We start from the raw sequence: 21,981 nt of genomic DNA on the forward strand, positions 1-21,981 counted from the left end.
GGGCAGGCTCGGAGCTGCCACTGGCAAAGTGCGGGGAGCCACGCGCGGCCCTCGGCCTCCCTCCTGAGCCCCCACCCCGACCCCTACCCCCGGCTCGGGTCGCTGGGGCTGCGGGACCGCCCGGGGCGAGCCGGAGAGTCGCGCCCGCGGTGGCTGACTGCGGAGTTGTAAAGAACTCGGCGGCCGCAGTGGGTCGGGCGGGGCAAGGCGCGTTCCGCCCCGGCCAAGGACACTGGAGTTTGCGAGTCCCCGCCCGCGCGGCGCCTCCCGCCCTCCCGCCGCGGCCCGCCGGACTCCCCGGGGCCGCCGAGGCGGGGCCGGGCGGCCGCCGCTGAGAGAGGCGCGTCTTCAATCCTCCTCCCCCTCCTGCCTCCCTCTCCACCTCTCTTCCCTCCCTCCTCTCCGCCCTCTTCCCCCCCACCCCACTCGCTCCTTTTTCTGCTCCCCAAGTGAGCCCGGCGCACGAGAGGCAGGCGGGGCGGCGCGGAGCAGGCAGTCCAGCGCGCTCGCCCACCGCCCGCTCCTTGCAGCTCCCGGCGGCCGCTCTTGTCGCCGCGGCCGGCGCGTCGGAGGGAGCCCAGCATGGCCCGGCAGGGCTCGCAGCGCCGCGCGTCCCGGGGGGCCTCGGCGCTCCTCGCCGCCGCGTTTCTCTGCGCCGCGCTGGGGGACGTGGTGCGCTCGGAGCAGCAGATTCCACTCTCCGTGTAAGTGCTGGCTTCTGCGCTGCCCGGGGAGGGGATCCCGCCGCTCGCGCGACCCATTGTGCCCAAGTTTGGGCGCCTGCAGGTGCGGCTGGGCAGGACCTGCCGCGGGCGTCGGCCTCGCCCCTCGCACCTGCCTTCCAGCGGCTGAGTGGGGCGGTGAGGCTGTGGTGGGATCTTCTCGGGTTGGCGAGTGAGACCTGGAGAGGCTCATGTCAAGTGACAGCATCAACTTTGAAGCCTGTTTACCGAATCCAACTTCCACGGGCCGTTTATTTAACCCCCTCTTTGCTATCTCGCCATCTCACTTCTTTTTGGAGAGGGGGGATGGTGGATTTCTTCTGACTAGTATTTGCCAGGTGATACCCATTTGGGGTGGGTAAGTTCCCAGGCAATTATTCAAATAAAACCCAGTGATGTTTTTAGTGAGCCTAAGGAGACTTTACGCATTTTGAACTATGTGACCTCCTCCCCTGGTGGCCCCCTCCCGCGCTGTGCTCTGCAGTTTGGTGCTGGCAGTTTCTACCAAGGCGCTTTTTCTTTCTTCTTCTTTTTTTTTAAAATCCAATGTTAATCGCCGGGCTTCTCCAGCCACAGCCCATGTGTGCGTGTGCGTGCGTGTTGGCTGTGACACGGGTGTTACATTTGTTCTTGTGCCCTTTCTCCCTGTAGGGTGAAGCTCTGGGCCTCGGCTTTTGGTGGGGAGATAAAATCCATTGCTGCTAAGTACTCGGGCTCCCAGCTTCTGCAAAAGGTAAGGTTTCTGTGGTTGCAGGAGACGAGGGCTTTTCCAGCACAGAAAATGGAGGCAGATTTAGTTTTCCAAACAAACGTGAACACCCAGCAGCATTAGTTATCAGAGGTGTCTCTGATCCCACGGTTTCTTGGCAATGTACTGTGCAGTGACTTCTCCCGACCAACCGGTTATTTTTAGATGACACTTGATTCTAAACACAAAGAAAAGCAGGATACTCAATGGCACTGTCCTGGCTGGGGCTCTGAAAACTGAGTGTTTCTGTGCGGCTCTCCTCTCAGTGTCGGTATAGCTGTTTCAGTGTGAGAGCAGATGCTCCTCTGGCAAAAACTGCAAACTTCATCCAAGAGGCAGAATCAATGCCTATTTTACGATGTCTTTCACCTTGCCTGCGTGAGGCTGGGGTTCAGTATATCACAGAAAGATGCTGCCCTATTGTTTGTCATCCCTGCAGTTGTACAATTCCATTATTCCCCAATCATCAAGACCCAGGGCTGGGATGCATTACATCATTACAGATAAGGAGAATGAATATGGTTATCTTTCCACTCAGCTGCACCGCCGGGTAATAACCTACGAGAGTCGTCCACAAACTTAAGAAATTGGTCTGCGTCCATATAATTCTGTAATGAGAATGGAGAATTGATTATTAGGCTCTTATCAGAAACGGCATCAATTTTAATTCAAACAGGCATCATTATGCTTAAAATTACATTATGAGATATATGGTCCTCTGCCCTCCTCTCCAAGAAGAAAAGAAAAAAGAAATGGGCTGGGGAGGAGAGATTAGAGGGGTTAAAAGAATTTCAGGTTAACGAATCAACAGGATTAATCCAGGTATTCTCTCAAAGATGGAAAATTCAGTTGGCCTTTAGGAGATAATTCTCTGAAAATGGGTACAAACAGCTTAAATTGTTAACTTTTAAGCATTTTTAAATGTGCTTTTTGGGCCAATGTAACATATGTGTTATTCATGCTGCCTGGTAACCAAGTACGTATTTTATTTATGGCATTCTGCTTCAGAGAGTAGCATTTTTGGGGACATTATATGAAACAGTTTCTCACATGAAATTTAAATATCATAATAAAACATCAGCCCACAGTAGAATGACGGAAGTTATTCTGGTTTAAAAATTGCCAGTAACCATATTCTTTGAAACTGTGCAGAGATTGTTTGCTGAACTCTGTTATTTGGGGGGAAGGAGTTCATTGAATTATAGGCAGTTGATAAAAACTTGGGGCTACGATGTGCCTTTATGGACGATGATAATTTACATACTCTGACCCACCTCTCAGTTTATACCATGTTTCCCCGAAAATAAGACCTAGCCGGACCATCAGCTGTAATGCATCTTTTGGAGCAAAATTAATATAAGATCCAGTATTATATTATATTACATTATAATATATTATATTACATTATATTATATGACTCAGTCTTATAGTAAAATGAGACTGGATCTTATATTAATTTCTGCTCTAAAAGACGCATTAGAGCTGATGGTCCAGCTAGGTCTTATTTTCAGGGAAACACAGTAGGAATTGACTCTTTCACTAGTATTCTTTTAATCTGGAGCAGTCTATACCCTGCTTTGGCATTTTGCCCACATGTCAGATGTTTTATGTGAAGAGTTCTGTACTATCGCATCGCCTGTGTATTTTCCCTATGCCTTTAAAGAAGAGAATATTTGTATAACTTTAAAGAAATATTTTCATCTGCATGTTGTAGTTTAGTTATAGCAACTCTGAAAGAATCCCTTCAGAGCCTGTGACTGTTTTCTTGGTTGTGCTTACATATCTTCTATCTCATATTTTGTAGGAGCACATGACATATGCTTTTCCTTCTCTCTGAAGTTAACACGCACATATACACACACATACATACACACACTCACATACTGCACAAAGCCCCATCAACCATATTATTGGCTGCTGTATAATAGCAAATTGGAAACAGCGCAAATGCTTCTCTTACCTTCTCATCAGCATCCTTTCTGATAGTGAATTCACAAGCGTAGCTTCGCTTTTGTCATGTTTGCAGCTTGACAATTGTGTAATTATTTCCAGCTGTTTATGGCTTTGTTGCCATTTCTTGCTGTTGCCTGGCATTTTGTAATCTGATGTGAGGGGAAGGTGAGCTGTTGTTTGGCATTAAATTCCAGGGTGGGTATCTGTTCTCGCACTTGGATTGCAGTCATCCACCGTGAGATAACCCATGGCTTTCACTTGCTAGGCAAGAACTTCCATGAATGATGGGCAGGGTGTGTCAGACAACTTGGGGAGCCCTTTTGCAAGTATCTTTTGGCCCTCTTGGTCTATTGCCCCCAAATATGACTGTATTTTAAAAATTAACAAAGAACATTGATTTAGAAAGTTCAGAGTATGAATGAGAAAAGATCTGAGGTACTCAGAGTGTGGGAGGCAGAACATCCTTTGGAAAAGCAAGGAGATGGTTGCCTTTCTCTTATTTATTTTCGAGGTTTTGGCCATTTACATGAGAAATTACTACTCTAAGTCAAAACCCTATGTATCCTTCCATCTCATCCTTAGCAATTAAGATACTCTCAAAGTAACTTAAGAAACTTGGTTGAAAAATGCGTTAACATTGTATTAAGGGGACTCCAAGGTGACAATACTATGTTGCATAATAGACTGTAATTATACTTTTAAGGCATGGACATTTAAACTTGAATTCCAGTTAAGTATGTATATTGTATGCCACTGTATAATTTTATGTACTCTATGTACTTTCTCTAATTGATGCTTCATGTTGCGATTGATGGAGTTAGTATGTTCATTTTTGGCATGGGAGTTTGATTTTTGCAGCAAGGCATAAAGTTTACAAAGTAGTTATTATGAATATAAGTTAAATAATAATTGGCCATCTATTTTAAGGTGTTTGGAGACTTGGAAAACTGCCATTTTGGTAACAGGTTTTTATTAGGTAATTTACTTGGTGATAGCAGTATTATCACTTCATCAACATAAATACAAACATGAACCGATGTACCTCATTGTTGTGGCTTCTGAAAGGAGAATATTGCATCAGTTGTTTCTATGTTGAATAGCATGGCTTTTGCTACTTTAGCTTATGATAATATGTTAGGTATTCAATGCCAGACTTTCCCTATTTTTTTTTCCTTCTTGTCTTTGCTGAGCTCAAGAATAGCAACCTAATAGTTCCTTAAAAAGAGGATATTTTTGATTTTTATAAAATGCAGTAGTCCATGTTTTAGCAAAGTTGTGTGTTGTCAATACAGAATGGAGGAATGTGGGACGTGGAGGTTTGAGCTGGAGTTCATCTTGAGAGGTTTTACAGTGGTAGTAGGAAAACGGGCCCCGGAAGGAGCGTGCTGATGAGCTGTGTGCCTGGATGCTGCCTTCCTTCACTGCTGATACTGCAGGGGTTTCGATTCACTTCACCCTTTAATTAACTTTCCTATTTGACATATTCATGCCAGGATTCAGCTGCCTCTATCTTGCTTCATTTTCTCCAAAGAATGCGCTTTGTTTGGGTTCTTTTGGGGAGGCATAGCTTCATTACCCCTCTAATTTGGGGATTCAGTGAGAAGCATTCTAGTAGGTGCAGTAACCTAGGCTTTTAAATTTGTGGGCTCTGCACCCCTAACATTCACTATAAAAGGCATTAAACTGGCGTGATTGTCATTTCATCCTCCTTAGGGACAATTGGGTAGGAGCTGGGGTTTTCATTCTGTTCAGTCCTGCATTCAGGGAATACATACATGTTCATGGGAATGAAAGGTTCCAATTAGATTTTACAGAATTGTGATGACAAATACAGCAGAAATACAGGTAGTGTGTGTCTCTGCCATTAATGCTGGAAAAGAATTGACATTTATTTTGGATGCCTCATGCAGCATTTCTTGGGATGCACAACCAGGTTTTTTTGTGTTATCAACTAGTTATTGAGAGAGCGGCCTTAATACATGAACTTGATGTCTCTTTCCACAGGACAGAGTCAGCAAAGTAAAAGGTTGGCTCTTTAAGCCATTTTGATAATTATGACTTTTTATCAATGTGGGAATCGATGGACTTTTGAATAATTAAATAGGAGGAGGCACTTGTCAGGAATTGGGTAGCAGTGCTATGCTGCCCTTAGGAAGCCTGACACTCCACAGATTGCTTTTACGGGGGAGGTGCTACTTAGCTGAACATTTTTGTTGAATAAACACAGTTATTTGTCATCCTGCAAGATTAGTGCATTCAACCTCTGCTGCCAATGCTTTCAGTCACAGTCCCACTTCAATCACTGGACTTTCCCCTGGCAGATTATTTTTAAAAGTCTTGAAATCTCGGAAATGACAATTTTCAATCTTTCAGGGCAGTTTATTGGTCTCGTTAGCCCAATCACCAGGGCATTAGCAGGTCAGGGTAACCAGTCAGCATTCAGTTCGTGCATCTTACTCACGCGTGTATCTAATTGCATTTGTAACCTCATGCATAGTCCCTTGCTGTCCAGAGAAAGTTCTTTTTGCATGGCTTTGCTCCGTTTTTGTCTGAGCCTCTTTTGTTCATTTCTTTTTCTCAACATTTCTTTTCTGCCAGGTATATTTCTGCTTTGCTTTTTCTCTCACCAAGAACTGCTGCAGCCTCTGTTGCTTAGATTTACAGCTGCTAGTCAGAATTAAGGGAAATGAAAACATAAGCACGGTTTTCTTGTCGGAGGCAAACTTCAGATTTTTATTCCAGTGTGGTTATTGTGATCAATTGCTATTGTGATCTCAAACTGGTTTATTTTTATTTTATCTTATTATAATACCACACCGCCTAATAATTACGAAATCTGTCAGGCATGGGCAAACACAACGAAGGTGTCCGGTTCGTGATCCAGGCATAGCTGTGCGTCAGCATCTGTGGCCCTGCCAAGTGTTTCATTGTCCTGCACTTTGAAGCACATACTCATGCAAGTGCAAGTTTGGGGTTGTAGCTTTTTTCCCTTTCAGATTTTTGATTGATCCTCACGTGCTGTTTAGTGCTCCCACTTACGCTGATCAATAAATGACGTGGTGTGATGGACTTACTTTAGGAAGCGCATGTTCCCAGAAGGATCCTTTGCTGCAGGTCTGTCATCAGTCCAGATTTTCCACCAGATACCCACAAATGGGCTCTTCCTTTGTCCAAGTACACACCTCGGCGGTATTTATTTCAGGGATCCCCCCATCTTTTGCAGTCGTAGTGCTTGTTGAAATCAGCTCCCAAGTTGAGACCTGAAGCATCTTCCAGCAGATTGTGTGTTCCCTGGGACACTGTGATTTGACTTAGAGGTTTGCTATGGCTGAGAATGAGAATGAGAAAAAAGTGCAATAGATGTTTTAAATGCCAGACTGTGAATTAGCATATGAGATTCCCCCCTCCCCCCTTTCAATGTAATTTTTATACAAGAGACACTATGGCCTATGTTTCATCTCCAGTGACTGCAGTGATGCTTTTGTGTATCATTCAACGAGAGGAAAAGTTCCTCATCTCTGGCAACACTGATAGAATCTTCATCAGCCTCGCTTCTCCTTCAAGGGGAGAGCATGATGTAGAGGAAGGGGAGGGCACTTGACGTCCCTTGATCTTCCTGAGTATTTAGGGACCAGTCCCTGGAGGTGGTTGTTTCTGAAATGTAAAACCACAAGGTAGGACCCCTCAGTGACGGCTTCTGCCTGGGCCACACCTCCCTCATCCTTGGCAGATTAGGCATCTGCATAGCTGATGGGTTTTAGAGGATTTCTGTGTGAGTAGCTAGAAGAAAGTTATTTTACAAATACAACTTTGAAAAAGGTCAAGTATGTTTTCAACAAATGTTAAACATTTCTGTTTCCATTTGCTTTGGTCAATACCCACTGGGTGCTCATTCCAAGGCAGTTTAAACAAGGCATTACATTTATAAGGTGTATTACATTTATATGTGGCTTAGCTTCCTGCTTACCCCCAAATCAAGATTATGAAAATAACTCAGAAGCCAAACTATTAATGGGCATTTCAAGGCCAAATTGGAAAGGAGAGCATTATCTCCTGACAAGAAATAGATGGCTATTTCTTCACTTTGTGCACTTCCGAGTGTTTATCTTGGCACCTGATATTGGAAAACAGTACCCTCCCAGGGTCAAAAGAGCTGTTATCCATGTAAATGATCTGGACAGGCAAATCGGGCAGGGCTGTAAATGGCTGTGGGTTCACAGAACAGACCACTGGTTATCTGTTTTAGGAGAAGCGACTGCCAGTCGATATTCGGGGCTTGCACATGTCATTACCGTTATACTTATTAAGTTTATGTGTGCATGAGTATGCCAATAAAAATGGATGCTGCTCATCACAGAATGTGCCAGATGCTGCCTGCTGACAGGGAACACTGTTCTTGTTCTCTTGGGCTTCTAGAGAGAGTGGCCTGAGGGAGCAAGCCAGGGTGCTAGGAGAGAAACCAGTGACCGAGTCCGCCAGGTGTGGATTTGTCCAACATCTGAGATTTTGCAGGCAGCTGGAAGCTGAGGATCTGCTGAGACAGGACCAGCTACATAATTTGCAGGGCCCAGTGTGAAAGGAAAATATGGGACCTCTTGTTACAAATGATGAAGAATTTCAAGATGATAATGGCAGAGCGTTAAAACAAGCACAGGGCTCATTGGGCAGGGAGCAAAGCCCCTCTATGGGGAGGTCGTCCTCGTTTTGGCTTTCTTTTTTTTTCCTGCGGGGTTGGTCATCCTCTCAGCCTAATTTAATGTTCTGGCCACAGTCAGTCTAGGGGGCGTCCTTTGCCCATCTTTGTTTATTGTAATAGGTCCAGAGCTTGGAGCATTTTCAGAGACGCACATCTTTGGAGACGCAGTGTTGTTAAAAGGTCACTGGCCTAGGAGTGGTGGCATCTGTCTTATCTTTTCTGTAAGCTTTCCTGAGTGGCCTTGGGCAAGTTGCTTAATCAAATTGTAAAAACAGGTAGCATTCACTGGAAGTTTCTGCATTGCAGGTACTATGAGAAGTACTCTACATACGTCATCCCATTACATTTCCTCAGCAACCTAATGAGTCAGGGACTACCAGTCACCCCATTTTATGGATTTAGAAGCCGAGGCTTGCAGACGTTTAGCAGCCTCTCTAAGGTGACCACGCTGAGCTTCCAGAGTCTGCACACCTGGCTACGATGTTATCGTCTCTCATCGTTGTGTGACCTTTTTTGACCTCAGTTCCTGTTTGAAAAAAAAAAAGTGAATAATACCGGTGTTGTTTTACCTCATGGGTGTTTGAGAGGATTAAATGAGATAACATCTGGGAAATTACCTCAGAAACAATTAAAGCCTGGGATAACAGCTGAGAGGACATGGTTTGAAGTCAGAACCTGGATTTGAGTCCCAGATCTGCCATTTCCTAGTAGGGTCACCTTGTAGTTTAACATTTCTGAACCTGTACTCTCAAATGTGACAGGAGACCAATACCTTCTACCTTACAAACTGTGGTGAGGATCAAATGAAATAAAATATGCAAAGCATCTAGCACAGTGCCGGACGCATAACAGCTTCCTGCCAGAGGGTTGTTGACATCATGATTGTTTGCAGGACAGATACCAACTCTTCAGATCACCTTCCTTGAGCACCTGTGCACCTTCATGTGGGCAGAGTGTACAAGCGAGTGCATGAAGGGATGAGTGAGTGACGCATGCTGCCATGTAGGAAGGGGATCCCACCTGCAACCTGACAGGGAGGAGGCGGCAGTGGACAGTCTCTGCCCAGAGGCTCACTCTTCTCCTTGAGGTCGGCTCCCTTCTCCCTGAGGCTTGGGGAGACCCCCAGAGGAACTCCTCACACGAGGTCTTGTTACCTCCACCCTGGCTCGCTCTGCTACGTAGGCGGTGCGCCAGGCTGAGGAATGACTGTGTCTGCTGCACTGCCCAGAATGAGAGCCCAGAGCCCCCCAAATTTCCTCGGTCTAAGAGTGCATCCAGAAGCCCCTGCGGACATACATGAATCCAAATGGTCTCTTAGACAGTGTTCTAGGCAGTTTTTTCTGTGAGACGTCTTCTAGCTAGGCTTTGGAAGACTCCCGACTTCTCCCAACCACTTCCTGGTGCTAGAGGCCAGCTGGGGATGAGGCACCTCACTGGGGCAGGGTGGTCTTACCTCCAGTCCAGGGGCAGGGAGGTGCAACAATGCATGGGGACTGCCATCTGTCACCGAGTCTCAGGAGACACTGACAGGCATCCCGTGTTCCTTGGCTCCTCCCGCGGGCTCTGCCTGCCTCCTCTTCAGAGCCTCCTTGGCATGTTCTGTTGTGTTTTGGCCTTTGAGCATCTGCGGCCCTCTGCTGATCTCCTTAAAGATGCTGAACAAGTGATACTTGCCACCCTCTCTGTGTAAACAGAGGCACCAACACTTTGAAATCATGAAGGGGGATGCTACTGTAGCTGTGTAACTTTTAAAAATTATTTATGCATAAAGCCACTATAGTCAGCACCGGAAGTCAAGAAGAAGTCAGTGATGAAAGTAAATGTGGTTCCACTTGGGCCAAATAGTTTGGGACACCACTTTCATCTCCCTTGCTTATTGACATAATAGAGCTAATAATGAAAGCCCCTGTGTCATAGGGCTTTGGGAAGATTAAATGATATAACACATATAAAGTAGTTTAGACTATGTGGCACATGGGAAGCTTTAGATCTCTGGCCACTCTCTCATTTATAGAGTCCCGTTTCATTATTAATGAAGAGAAAGAGAGACACCTGGAATTTTAGTCACTTTGATCTTGTGATGAGTTCATCAAATTAAGGCAATGTATATCACACACATTTCGTGTGACAGGGGCACCAGGCAAACAAAAACATTCATTATGTCCCTGAGGAGGTGAATTTCTTTTGCTTTCTTTTCCCACATTTTCCTCATCCTGTCCCTTGTACAGTGAAGGTGGGCAGTTGTGGGATTCCAGTTTGTTCTTGCTATAACATTGTACTGTAATTTGCAAAGCAAGGTGAGCGTCAGAAACACCGGGCAGGCATTTGGCTCTTTGTCTCTGCACCATCCATAATGGCTTTTCCATTGTGCTTCACTGAGGCAGAGGCGGAAAAATATTGTTAAAAGAAAAATAGGTGTGGGAGGCAGTAAATCCATTGGAGGTGGGTAGTCTTTGGCCACGTGTCGTAACATACAGCTTCACTCTTAGCTTCCTACCAGTTTCCATTATCAGTGAAATTTCTATTAGCACAACATGATCACATCATGTGCAAACAGCTCAGTGGGCATAGGTTTTTGCCCCACAGACATAAATGATAGTCGTTTGGCGTCGTGGATGGTAACGCTGAAGTTTGACTGTTCTTTCCTCTCCGTTCTGGCCTGGGCTTCTGTCAGAATGCTATGCTTTTGCACACAGGCTCAGAGGGCACACTTTAAGGGGATCACTGTCAGACACTCGTTACAAGGTGTGCAAACGTGTTTTAATACACACGACTTTCGCTTTGTTAATAAAAACTGGCAACTACTTTAAAAGCTCGGTCTGTGGCCAACTTGGAGTGTTTCAGAACATCAGAAGTCATCTAGTCACCCTGAAACAAGGTGTAATCCTCTCAGGAAAGGGCTCACAGCTCACTAACCTGTTCCAAAAAAATCCCCCAACCATACATATTTCCCAGAACAGGAATTTCAGAATTACAGACTTATGCTGGGTTTTATACTTCAACAGCAAGATTTTCAGTGTTTTTTTTTTGCATGAAACAAATGCCCTATGAATTATAGGAAGAGCCTATATAGAGTTAGAAAGAAATTAGAGAATTACTGATTTTAAAAATCTTTAAAGAGGGGTGGTTGGTCTTGGGAAGGCAGAGCATAGAGGTGAGAGTCTGGATATGAGTCAGACTAGTCCGGTTTGGAATCTGATGCTGCCACTCCGCATCTGACCCTGACAAGTCGGTCGCTGAACCTGTGTTCTTACCTGTCAAATGGGCGCAATGGTACTGACTTCTAGGGTGGAGCTGAGAGGTATGAGTGAGAAGCTGCACACAGGACACTTAGCTGTAAGTAGCTCATAGGAAGTGTTTAGATAAGGTGGGCTGTTGTTATTGTTGCCATTATTATTAATTATTCTTATTCCCCAGGAGCTGCTCCCACATACCAGGGCATGTTGGCTGCTGAACACAGCAGTTTGTCCACTTGGGGGAGAGTTACTGTCAGGCCATCTGGAGGCCTTATTTGGACACCTCCACTAAAGCTGCCCATCACTGAGCCCTACTGCTTCTTAGGCAGTAACCCTAATAATGATACAGGTGCTTTATTAGCATTTAATTTCATTTAATTCCTTACACCCACTCCTGAGCTTGGTTCTATCATCATCTCCATTTTAGAGGTATAAAAACTGAGACGGAGAGTGAGACTCTGCCCAGGCTGTACAGCTCCAGGTGGCAGAGGCCAGCTTGGAGCCTGGGTGGCATGAATCCTGGTCACGTGCCTGGGGTGGAGTGGGGTCTGAGCAAGGGCATCTCGGTATTTCCCAGCATCAGCATTTTTCCTGCGCTTCCGTCACAGCCTGGTGTCGGCTCACGGGGGTGGTTGTGGGAAACGTCTTCATGCCCTTAATCCTTTCCCCAGCGGAATACTTAGTCTTGTTTGGGTGCATTGCCATATGTTTTCATAATACAGCATTAAAAAGGGCAATAGCTGAACTGAGGGAAGGGCCCAGTAAGTCTACTAGCTTTTAATGGTTCTCCCTTTTTTTATAATAAAATGATGCTGTTGGTCTTTTGATTTCCTTTACAGGTCAGCTAGTCCTCCCCTTATTAGGTCTGACTCTTAAGAAACCTTTCTGACAGTCTCATTGAATTTGGTTAAAGTTCCCTTTGTGTATGCCCCATTATGACATGTGAAAGGTTGTGTGGAAGCGCCAGATTGGGCTCTGGGACCTTGGGACAAGACAGATGTGGCTTTCAGATGTAGCTTGGCCTTTCTTCAGCCAGGCCTCATGTTCCTTATCTGTAAAATGGGGTTATGGTGAGGATTAGCTATGTTGGCATGTAATAGTCTTAGCACAGAACTGGATATCTGGGAAGTGCCAGTAAATTTTAGTTCCTCTGTCTTTGTTATCCCCATTTTTTTGTCTCTCTGTTCTGGATGTTTCATGGTGCTTATTTTATTTTCCCCTTGGGGAAGTCACGGTTCTGCTTTTCCACATGATTGTCAGCTAGCTTGAAGGGCATAGCTCTTGGACCTGCTAGGGTCAGTTTTATCTTGCCTGGAATGAGTCTGGCGGATCCGGTGGTGCCCTTGGCAGGTCTGGGGATGTGCGATATCCTGAGGACCCCTTATCTCTTTCAGTGGGGTGTGTTGACAAGGAGGCAGGTAAACTAGACCTTAAATTCCCTGAGAGCAGGCTTGTTCTTTCGGAGAGGGCCCCCTTTGGCACTTAGCACAGAACTATCTTTGGGGTGGGCTTTAGGGTTGTTGCAGATGCATGAATGAACAGATAAGCAAAGGAAGGGCCTAGCTGAGCCCTTTTCCTGGTGCTCACAGGCTGATGATGAGAGTACGGATGCTGTTGAGCACAGGCCAAGAGCTAGGTCCTTCACATCCCTTTCTTCATTTATTCCCCAACACTGGGCCTTACGAGTCCCTAGCATTAGGCGTGGGTGCTGCAAGAAGTAGGGGACTGCCTCCCATCTACAGCAATCCAGCTCTGAAGCCCTGCAGGCAGGTCCCTCGCCCATAGCCTCTCGGTGCCAGCAGGGACTGCCAGACAGCCGAGCCAGCTGGTCCTCACTTCCCTCAGCCTGCGACCCCCTCCTTACCCTTGGGAGCACCCCAGCCCATCTTGGTCAGCACCCTGTAAACATGGCCGAGTTTCCCCAGAAGCCTTAGAGGTCCTGTTGCTTCCGCAGTGCCAAGCCGAGCAGCTGCCGCGGGAGCACCGCAGTGCCGGGCGGGTGCACGAGGAGCACCAAGCGAGACTGATGGGGCCGCGCAGCCGCCACCATCAACCTGGGGAGGCAACTCGGCAAAGGCAATTAGGAGGCTGCTGCAGCTAATTCCAAGGAGCGCTGGAACGCTACATTGCCAGTGGCATTAGGGAGAAATGGGGATTTTAATTTCTACCCCTTCACCTTCACGTGGGGTAGTTACCTGGCCTTCTCTGAGGGCCCACCAGCATCAAGATGTTACACGGTGTTTTCGAAGCATGACTTCACCTTCTCAGTGCAGCTTGCTTTTCTTTCATATTTGTTTGTTTATTTATTTATTTTTTACACCACTGGAGCTGGGGTTCTGCATCTGTGCATTGCAGGCAATTGGAGCTGATTCTCTGTCCGCTGCATGTACCTGCAGCATCCACGGAGTGGAGCTACCCACTTCTGGACGCCATCCCGGCTGCGCCCTACATGGCTGGGTCCAGCACCTCTGTGTGGGAGGAAACCTCGTGAGAGGCCATAAATCGAGTTGGGGTTATTTGCATTTGCACCCTGCAGGTGCAATTGCCCGCTGTCTTCTGCAGGCCTGGCCTTGGGATGTGCCGCAAGTCTGCAGCGGCCCCTCCGAGATGAGGGGGAGCAGCTGGCTGGGAAGTGGGAATTAAATTATATGGATTTAATTGGGGGCAGTTTTGCCAAAATATGTTTATTAGCTCCAACCACTTACATCCCCCAGTATCAGGCCCACCAGGATATTGCATTTTGAGACTTTCGGAGGAATCTTGAGTCCAGCTCCTCCCTGGGACATTACGCTCTGGATGCCCTGAGGCTCCCAGGATGATTTTTGCTGTGGGGAGCGTCCCGTGTCATATCACACTCAGAATTCACCGTGTGGTCGCGCAGCAACTGGAATCTGATGCCTGCCTTCTACCTTCCTGCTGAGCCCGACTGCTCACTCAGAAGGGGATGAGAGGACTTCTGAGCTGGAGCAGATCTTGAGAACCAGACCCTTTACCTGTGGGTGCTTGGGGGCCCAGTGGCAGTCCCCAGGTGTCACAATAAATCAGGAATGTCAGCCCTGGGCTTGTGCGTTGAGCAAGCAGAGGGATGGAAGGCACCATGCCACGCAGAGGACTTCTAGAGGACAGAGAGAGGCAGCCTCTAGCCCTGTGCCCCTCTGCTCCCTGCCCCATGCCTCTCATAGCTGCCTTGCTGGACTGCACAGGAGACTTGTTCCACTCGCCTCGCACAAGGGCGTTTTTGCAGACTTCCCTCAGATTAATTCACTTTGAAGTGAAGCGACTTTCACCTCAAGAAAATGTTCCCCAATGTATCTCTTTTTTAACAGCCAAAATATTGTGTCCCAGGGTGTCATCAGTGAACATTCCCCCCCATTAACACGATCTGCATAAGTGAAGCGAATAGGAGATAGAGCAATTAGTCAAGCGTTTATTCAATGCTGATAAACCCATCTGGAAACTTGAGGCCTCAGACCTTCTCCTTTTTCACAATAGAGCATCAAATGACCAAATGGTTCACTTGGGGCAGAATAGCATGATATGGGAAAATCTTCAGCTGTTGTGATAGGCTTACAAGAGCACACTTGCTTTTAACCTAATGTTGGAAATGTTTTCTTCCCTCCCTCCTTTCCTTCCTGCTTCAGCAGACACCCATTGAATACTCAGTGAAGCATGCAGAGCTGTGGTGGGTGCCACCTTTCACCCCTCACCCTGAATGCTTCAGTGACCACACATTGCTCACGCCCCCCCTCCCCCACCAGGCTGTGTCCCCTTCTCCCTCAGCCCATGCCATTCTCACCATCTACCCTGCCCACCCTGCTTGTTGCCTGGTCTGACTTCCAAGCCCTGACTCTAGAGAATGTCAGACTTTATCATCAGAAATATCACTTGTGGAGCTCGTTAAAATGAATTATTCCGGGGCCCCACTCCCAGAGATTCAGACTCAGTCAGCTTAACCCAGAGCCCAGGAACCTGTATTTCAGTGAACTTCTGCGGCGATTCTGACATTGGTGGTCTAGGGACCATGCTTTGAGAAATGTTGCTGATATCACTGCTAGGAAGGTTGCTGGCTTCCCCTAAAGAGACTCCATCATTCTCTCTCTCTTCTGCTGGGAGGAAGTGTGCACGTCTCCCTACTGTGGTTTGCTTAAGTATCTGTGTGTGTGTGAAGTCTGTGCTGTCCTGGGCCAGAGGTTGTGGCAGGGCCCGTGGACCCAGCCTGAAGCTGGCACTGGGTTCAGCCTTCCTCGATGTGCATGGTGTGAATGGAGCTTTTCTTCTGCCATAAAAATGGGAACTTTGGAACAAGTCAGGCAGTTTATCTTTTAAGTCAGAAGTACCCAGGAGCATGTCTGATTGTTGAAGCAGTTTATTTAGAAATCACTGAGCAGAGTTGAAATGGTCATTCTCCAATTGTGAGATGGAGAGGAATTTGTTGACCTGTCACTGATGGCTTTTCTTCTTACCAAATAGGTTACAGGGACCTATGGTTACCAACTCTTTAGCAGAAAATCGTTTGGTGAACATCATTATGAGTGATGCCGTCTGCTTCCCATAAAAGGCTGCTCCTCGTCTCCCTGCTACAAGAATTGTACCCCCACCCCCCACCCCGGGGACCTTTTGGGCACAAAACTGTATTTTTTCGAAGTCAGCAGTTTTCAAACTTTTTGACCATGACCCCACAGTAAAAAATACATGCTTCACTGCAACCCATTGCGCACAATTTACCATGTGACACACAAGTTTTATAAAGCATTACTTAGCCTTATTCTCTGAGTGCAGTCTGGTCTGTTCTATTCGACTGTATTCTATTCTATTCTATTCTATTCTATTCTATTCTATTCTATTCTATTCTATTCTATTCTATTCTATTCTATTCTCTTTAGAAGGCTGGCTTTGAGCAGTAAATTGATCTCACAATCTAGTAAATGTGTTAAGAAAAAAAGTGCTCTAAAATGTTACTAGGGTAGATTATAGGTTAGTTCAATTTTATTCTGGGCGCTGCAACATTGATTTTTTGAGACTAAAGCTGTGTTTTCCCCAATAATAACAGTAGATGGTGATAGCTAACGTTTATCAGCCAGTCACAATCTAAGCTCTCTATATAAATTTTGTTTCACCTTTTCAAGAATCCCATGAAGTAGGTGCTCTGATGGTCCCATTTTGTAGATGAGGACACTTAGGTTCAGGGAGGTGATGTGACTTACCCAAAGTCACATACCTAATAAATGGTGACATTGGTTCTTGAACTCAGGGCTATCTGACTGTGACCCTGTACTCTTACCTGTGTTTGTATTTGCCTCTTTCTGTCAACAGCAGCCATCTTAGTTGGTCCCAAGTGTTAACACTTGGCTGCTATGTGGAAAGCCCAGTTAGAGGCAATCTGGGGAGCGGTGGGAGGAAGTATGAGAGAAAGGGAGGAGAGTGAAAGAGGGAACTTTGGGAAGCATAGGGTGAGCAGTGGTCTTCAAAACACCCGATATTTGGCACTGACGGAATTTACAGAGAGTTTTTGCATCTGTGTTATATTGGTCACCTCCTTTTAGTGCGTCCACTGTGTCTGGTGTTTGGTATTGTACCTGCTGGGCAGTTATTTGTTTTCTCCTCTCCTTCTCTGACCTGGGTCATCTTTCTGAGGCCAGGAACAATGCCTGGTTCGGTTCTTATTGGCATGCCCAGGACCTGGCCCGCAGAGATGCCTCATGAGTGTTTGGTGAATGAGCGAGTACGTGAAGAGATCCTTTCATTTAATGCTCACAGCTAGCCCAGGAGTAGTATTCCATGTTTGTGTTGCATTTGAGGAAAACTGGGCCCAAGATGACAAAGCTAGTGATGGAAGAGCCAGATGGAGGAACACCACCCCCAGATGCGAATATGACTGTTATATTCCTATGTGTTTGTTTTTTGAAGATTAATTTGGTGATCCCACCTTCTCTCAAGAATTTATTTTTCCACATCTGGATCTGGGTTTGCTGAGCTTGATTTCCTGGATTTTATTTTGTTTTTTGGTTGTTTGGGCATGATATGGCTGGACTGGGGGCCACAAGGCTAGAGAGGGCAGGCTCCTGCCTGGGAGTCCGGGGTCCACATCCTGTCTCTGGCTCCGACACTGCTTTTCCCTGGGCCTACACCCCACAGAACTCCCAGGTCCCTCAGTGCTGAGACCCAGCACGGTCCAGAAGATGGCAGATCCTGCCTCATTTCCTGTCGGTCCCACTATGAGACGGGTGGCACTTTTTCCATTTAGTGCCAGTGTCCATCCCTCTTCCCAGTATCTGTTGCCCTGCCTCTGTCCACACCGGGCACCTGCTCCCGGAACCAGGTGCCGGGAGTAGAGGGAGGAATGCAGATACTACGGGGCCTTCCTCATGAATCTGGTAGGGGCAATGACTCACATAGAGCAAACACTGTGGGAGGCAAGGCAGACTTAGCTAAATGGCCAAGAGAAAACAGGGTAGCACCATTGTTGGAGGAGGCAGAAGTGACATCCCATCTCGGTAAGTTCCCCTTTACATTTTTGGCTGACGTTATTTCCTGGGAATCTTTGTACCACAGGCTTGTTCTTAAGTTATGTCAGGGAATGGAGTCATCTTCGAATATAAAAGGCAAAAATAAAAGGGACTAAAATACTTGACATGTGATGAAGTTCTGTGATATTTTAGACAGCGAGTAAATTGGTATTTATATAACCTGATATATTCATTTCCCCTGATCCACCCTTCCTTGAATGTTGACTTAATAACATCCCTGACTAAATCATGTTAATTGCTTTAAACTGCCAAATTAAAAAAAAAAAAAAGCCAGCATTCATTCAACAAATGTGCTGTGTTCTTTTCCGGCTGGAGCCAGGAAAGAGCTCAAGTCTCTTGGGGGAGGTGGAACTCAGGAAAGGGGACTTGCACACCCCAGGAACACTAGCTGTTTGGAACAGACATAAGCAGTGGAGCTGAGGGTTAAGACCATGGCACTGCAAGCTGGCCGTGGGTTCGAATCCTGGCTCCACCTCTGAGTGGTATAACTAGCTACTTAGCTACTTAGCTTCTTATTTAACATTTTCCTTCTACTTCAGTGATCTCTAGCTCATTGGACTGTTTGAAGATGAAATTAGATCATGAATATGGAATTCAGCTCAGTATCCGGCAGTCATAGGAATTCAATGAATGGCAGCAACCATCTTAATTCTTACCATCGTTGAGTTATGCATCCACCCTTCAGGTTCAGTGGTATTCCCTTAGCCAGAAGACGTCAGCCCCCCAGAGCAAGATCTTTGGCTTGCTCCTTGCTTTATTTTTGGCTCCTGTAAGAGGCTCTGCCAGTAAATGTTCATGGCATAAACGAACGTGTGAGTGCAGCAATGAATGAACTTTAGAGGCTGAGAAAACTGAGGCTGAGAGAAGTCGGCCAGATCGTAAAGGACAAAACAGAGATGCACGCCAGTTCTTCTCTGTCCTCAGCCACAGCCATCAGCTAATGGGGGCTTGTTGGCTCCTCTCGTTGGTGTTACCTAAGTTCCTGGGAAGAACACCATCTGTCCCCTGTGATCTGAAAGTGAAATGTGTGTGTGTGTGTTGCTGGACCACGGGCCACAAGGCTAGAGAGGGCAGGCTCCTGCCTGGGAGTCCGGGGTCCACATCCTGGCTCTGGCTCCGACATTGCTTCTCCCTGGGCCGGCACTCCACACAGCTCCCAGGTCCCTCACGCGTACATGTGTGTACTTTCCAAGATGGCATCCCGAGAATGTGGGTCATGTTAGATGTAGCCTTATGGTTGTTTGGGAACTAATGATTTGGTCAATTTTCATTTTGGGGTAGAATGACAGACTGGTAAACTTTCTTTTGGAAAAAGCTCCCTAAAAGCTCTTATGTTCTCAATTAACTGCAAAGTCCCACCAGGATGTTGAAATATCCCATCCTCATCAAGGCTCTGTTCAAGGTGCTTTTTCTGGGACTTGGTGAATGAGAGCTTTTCCCACTAAGCTACATGTGCATGTGTCATCTTTCTCTTGTGCGTTGCAATGGTGATTTAAACCTCCTGGCTCACTGCAAAGCCCCTTAGACTCCAGTTGCAATGGGCTGAGGAGCCTCGCTGTTTATCCTCTTTTTCTCAGGTTTGTTTTGTGGGTGAGGCTGCTGGGGTAAGTCAGGAAGACAAGGGGTGGCAGAGGGGCTGAAGTATGAAGAGGAGCACTTTCTGTTCTCTTTTAAAAAGTCCTTGAATTAAGCCCTTGAATAGTGTAGTGTAGACTTGAGAGACGCTGGCTAGTAATACTTTGCTTCTTGTGTAGCAGGTTTTAGTCCAGGATGTCAAAATATAGCAATAACACATTTCTTTTCCATTTCTCCATTTTGTGTGGAGGAAGGAGGTGGAGAACATCTCCAGAGGGAATATCATTGCCTCAGACGTTGGCTGGTCCCTGGCAGGAGCATGAGAAAACGGTGTAAATTTTGTAATTTCTTTCATTCATTCATTCATTCATTCATTCATTCATTCATTCATCATTCAACAAACATTTTTGTATCTTGCTGCTCTGTCTCAGGTGTTGTGCTGGCTTTGCGGTACACAGACAAGCAAAATAACACACTCCACGGCTTCATGGAGTTTGCAACCTAGAGCAAGAATCAGGCATTTCTCCAAGAATTAGACTTAGTTATGCAAGTCTCCCTGTGGTGACCTGCTCTGGCACGGGGTCACAGGAGGCTTTGCAGAGGTGATGAGCTTCAGCTGAGACCCAGGGGATGGCAGGAGTTAATGTGACAGAGAGCTGGAAGAAGAGACCCTGGGTCCTTTGTGATGCTTCCTCACTCATCGTGGCCCAACTCCACCCTCACTACCCCACCTGGGACCATTCTTCAGCTCCTTGCATGAGTTCTGGGTCCCAAAACTCACACTTTCTTCTCAGCCTTTGCTTCTCTTGTGCCCACTGCCCTAAACTCCCCCCCCCCCCACCCCCCGTCTCTACAGATGCCTGTAGAATTTTCAGTCTTCACACCGAGTTCTCAGCAAACTGCTTTGAGCTTCTACTAGGCTGGTGCTCAGTGCTGGGCCCTCAGTTACTGTTGCCTTTGGGAAGCCTTCTCCAATTTCTGTCATCTTTTCCCTTTTGTACCTCCCTCACGGTCCTCATCGCCGACCTCGGTGTCTAATTACTCTCATTAGGTCTTCCCCTCAGCCGCACAAGCTTTTTGAAGCCATCCTGTCTTTCTCGTTTTTGTTTTCTGGATGATGATGTTGGTGATGGCAACGACGATGACAACAGCAACACACTGGTGTGCGTTGAACATTTATTACGGGCCAGACAGCGTTCAAAACACCTAATGTATGTTAACTCATTTAATCCTTGCCATAACCCTGAGAGTAAGCTTCTCTGTTATTATCCATATTTAACTGATGAAGAAACTGAGGCATAGGGACTGTTCATTAACTTTCCCAGCGTCCCGTGGCTAGGAAATGAGAGAGCCAGGATTCCGGCTCAAGCATCGTGACGCCCGCATCTGTGACCACCGCTCCACACTTCCTTCCTTGCATGGCCTGCCTTTGTTGAGTCGTGCATGTGAAGTGACTGCTAGTCAGTGACAGGTACAACACATCCCTCTCTGAGAATGTGCACAAGTACAGCCACCCTGAGTGACGCAGGAGTCACTCGCTAACACCTGTCCTCCAGGTACCACGAGAGGTGGGGGCATGACTAGATCTGTGTGCCCAGGATTTGTTCCCATCACAGGAAGGAGGGAGCGAGGTTGAGGCCTGCCTTGGTCGTGCAGCAGCCCTGCTGGGCTCTGACCAGATTCTTCTTCTCTAGTTGCTTTGCTTCCCAGGACTGAAGAAGTCCCTAGGGTGGCCCAAGTGGTGGGGTAGGTGACTTTCCTCAGCAGAAATGCTGAGTTCATTGTTACAGGCACAAATTCTGTGTGTGACTACATGGGCTTCCAAAGGTGCCGGAGACAAGAATTTACTTTCACTGCAGTGTTTATGCATAGATGCTGGATGAAATAACAGCTGTGAAAAACGATAGCATTTTAATCTGCGAATTGGTGTCTTTTAATATGGACATTTTTGGAAATACAGATAAAAAGCAAATAAAAACAACTGCTATTCTGGCCTGATCACTTAATATTTTGGTGGATTTCTTCAGTCTGTTTTCCTTTGAATATGTTTATGTATGTATTATACATATATATTTACTATGTATATATGTTATTTTACATAAATGGGATTATATTGTACCAACTATTTTATAATGCCAAGACATTTAGAATGGATTTGGGCAGGGACCACTTAAAATATTTCTTTTTCCTATGAAACAAAAATTCATCCTATTCTTTGAAAAATTGGAAAGTATTAAATGATACAATAAGGAAAAAATTATTCCTAATCTTACAATGCAAGAATAACTACATTAAAATTCTTTCAGGCTGCTTAAAATTGGAATCAGACCATAGACATAAAGTTATTTTGCCTTTTCCCCCTAACTTTCTGGCATGAACATGTCCCCTTATCATTTGGTATTCTTCAGAATGATTTGTTGTCTGTGTGGATATGCTGTAACTTATGTCACCTTCCTCAATGTCGGATACAAACGTTGATGCCCAGGTTTCCCCCAGTGTCAACAAAGCTTCAGTGACCATCCCT

The 21,981-nt window shown here is 46.3% G+C and overlaps 1 protein-coding gene across 3 annotated transcripts in view; it reads left to right on the forward strand.

The window, feature by feature from the left end:
- The first annotated feature begins 431 nt into the window (after positions 1–431).
- CACNA2D3 (calcium voltage-gated channel auxiliary subunit alpha2delta 3) overlaps positions 432–21,981 on the forward strand; it is an 829,919-nt gene continuing 808,369 nt past the window's right edge. For all 3 annotated transcript variants that reach the window (XR_002136724.2, XM_074313124.1, XM_074313125.1), the window contains exons 1-2: positions 432–704; positions 1,374–1,455. Coding sequence is in view for 2 of the 3 variants with exons in the window: in XM_074313124.1 (XP_074169225.1) it covers positions 583–704; positions 1,374–1,455 (204 nt within the window). In the remaining variant the exon portion in view is untranslated. The remainder of the gene's footprint in view (positions 705–1,373; positions 1,456–21,981) is intronic.

The sequence above is a fragment of the Rhinolophus sinicus genome, linkage group LG10, assembly GCF_036562045.2.
Source record: "Rhinolophus sinicus isolate RSC01 linkage group LG10, ASM3656204v1, whole genome shotgun sequence".
NCBI lineage: Eukaryota > Metazoa > Chordata > Mammalia > Chiroptera > Rhinolophidae > Rhinolophus > Rhinolophus sinicus.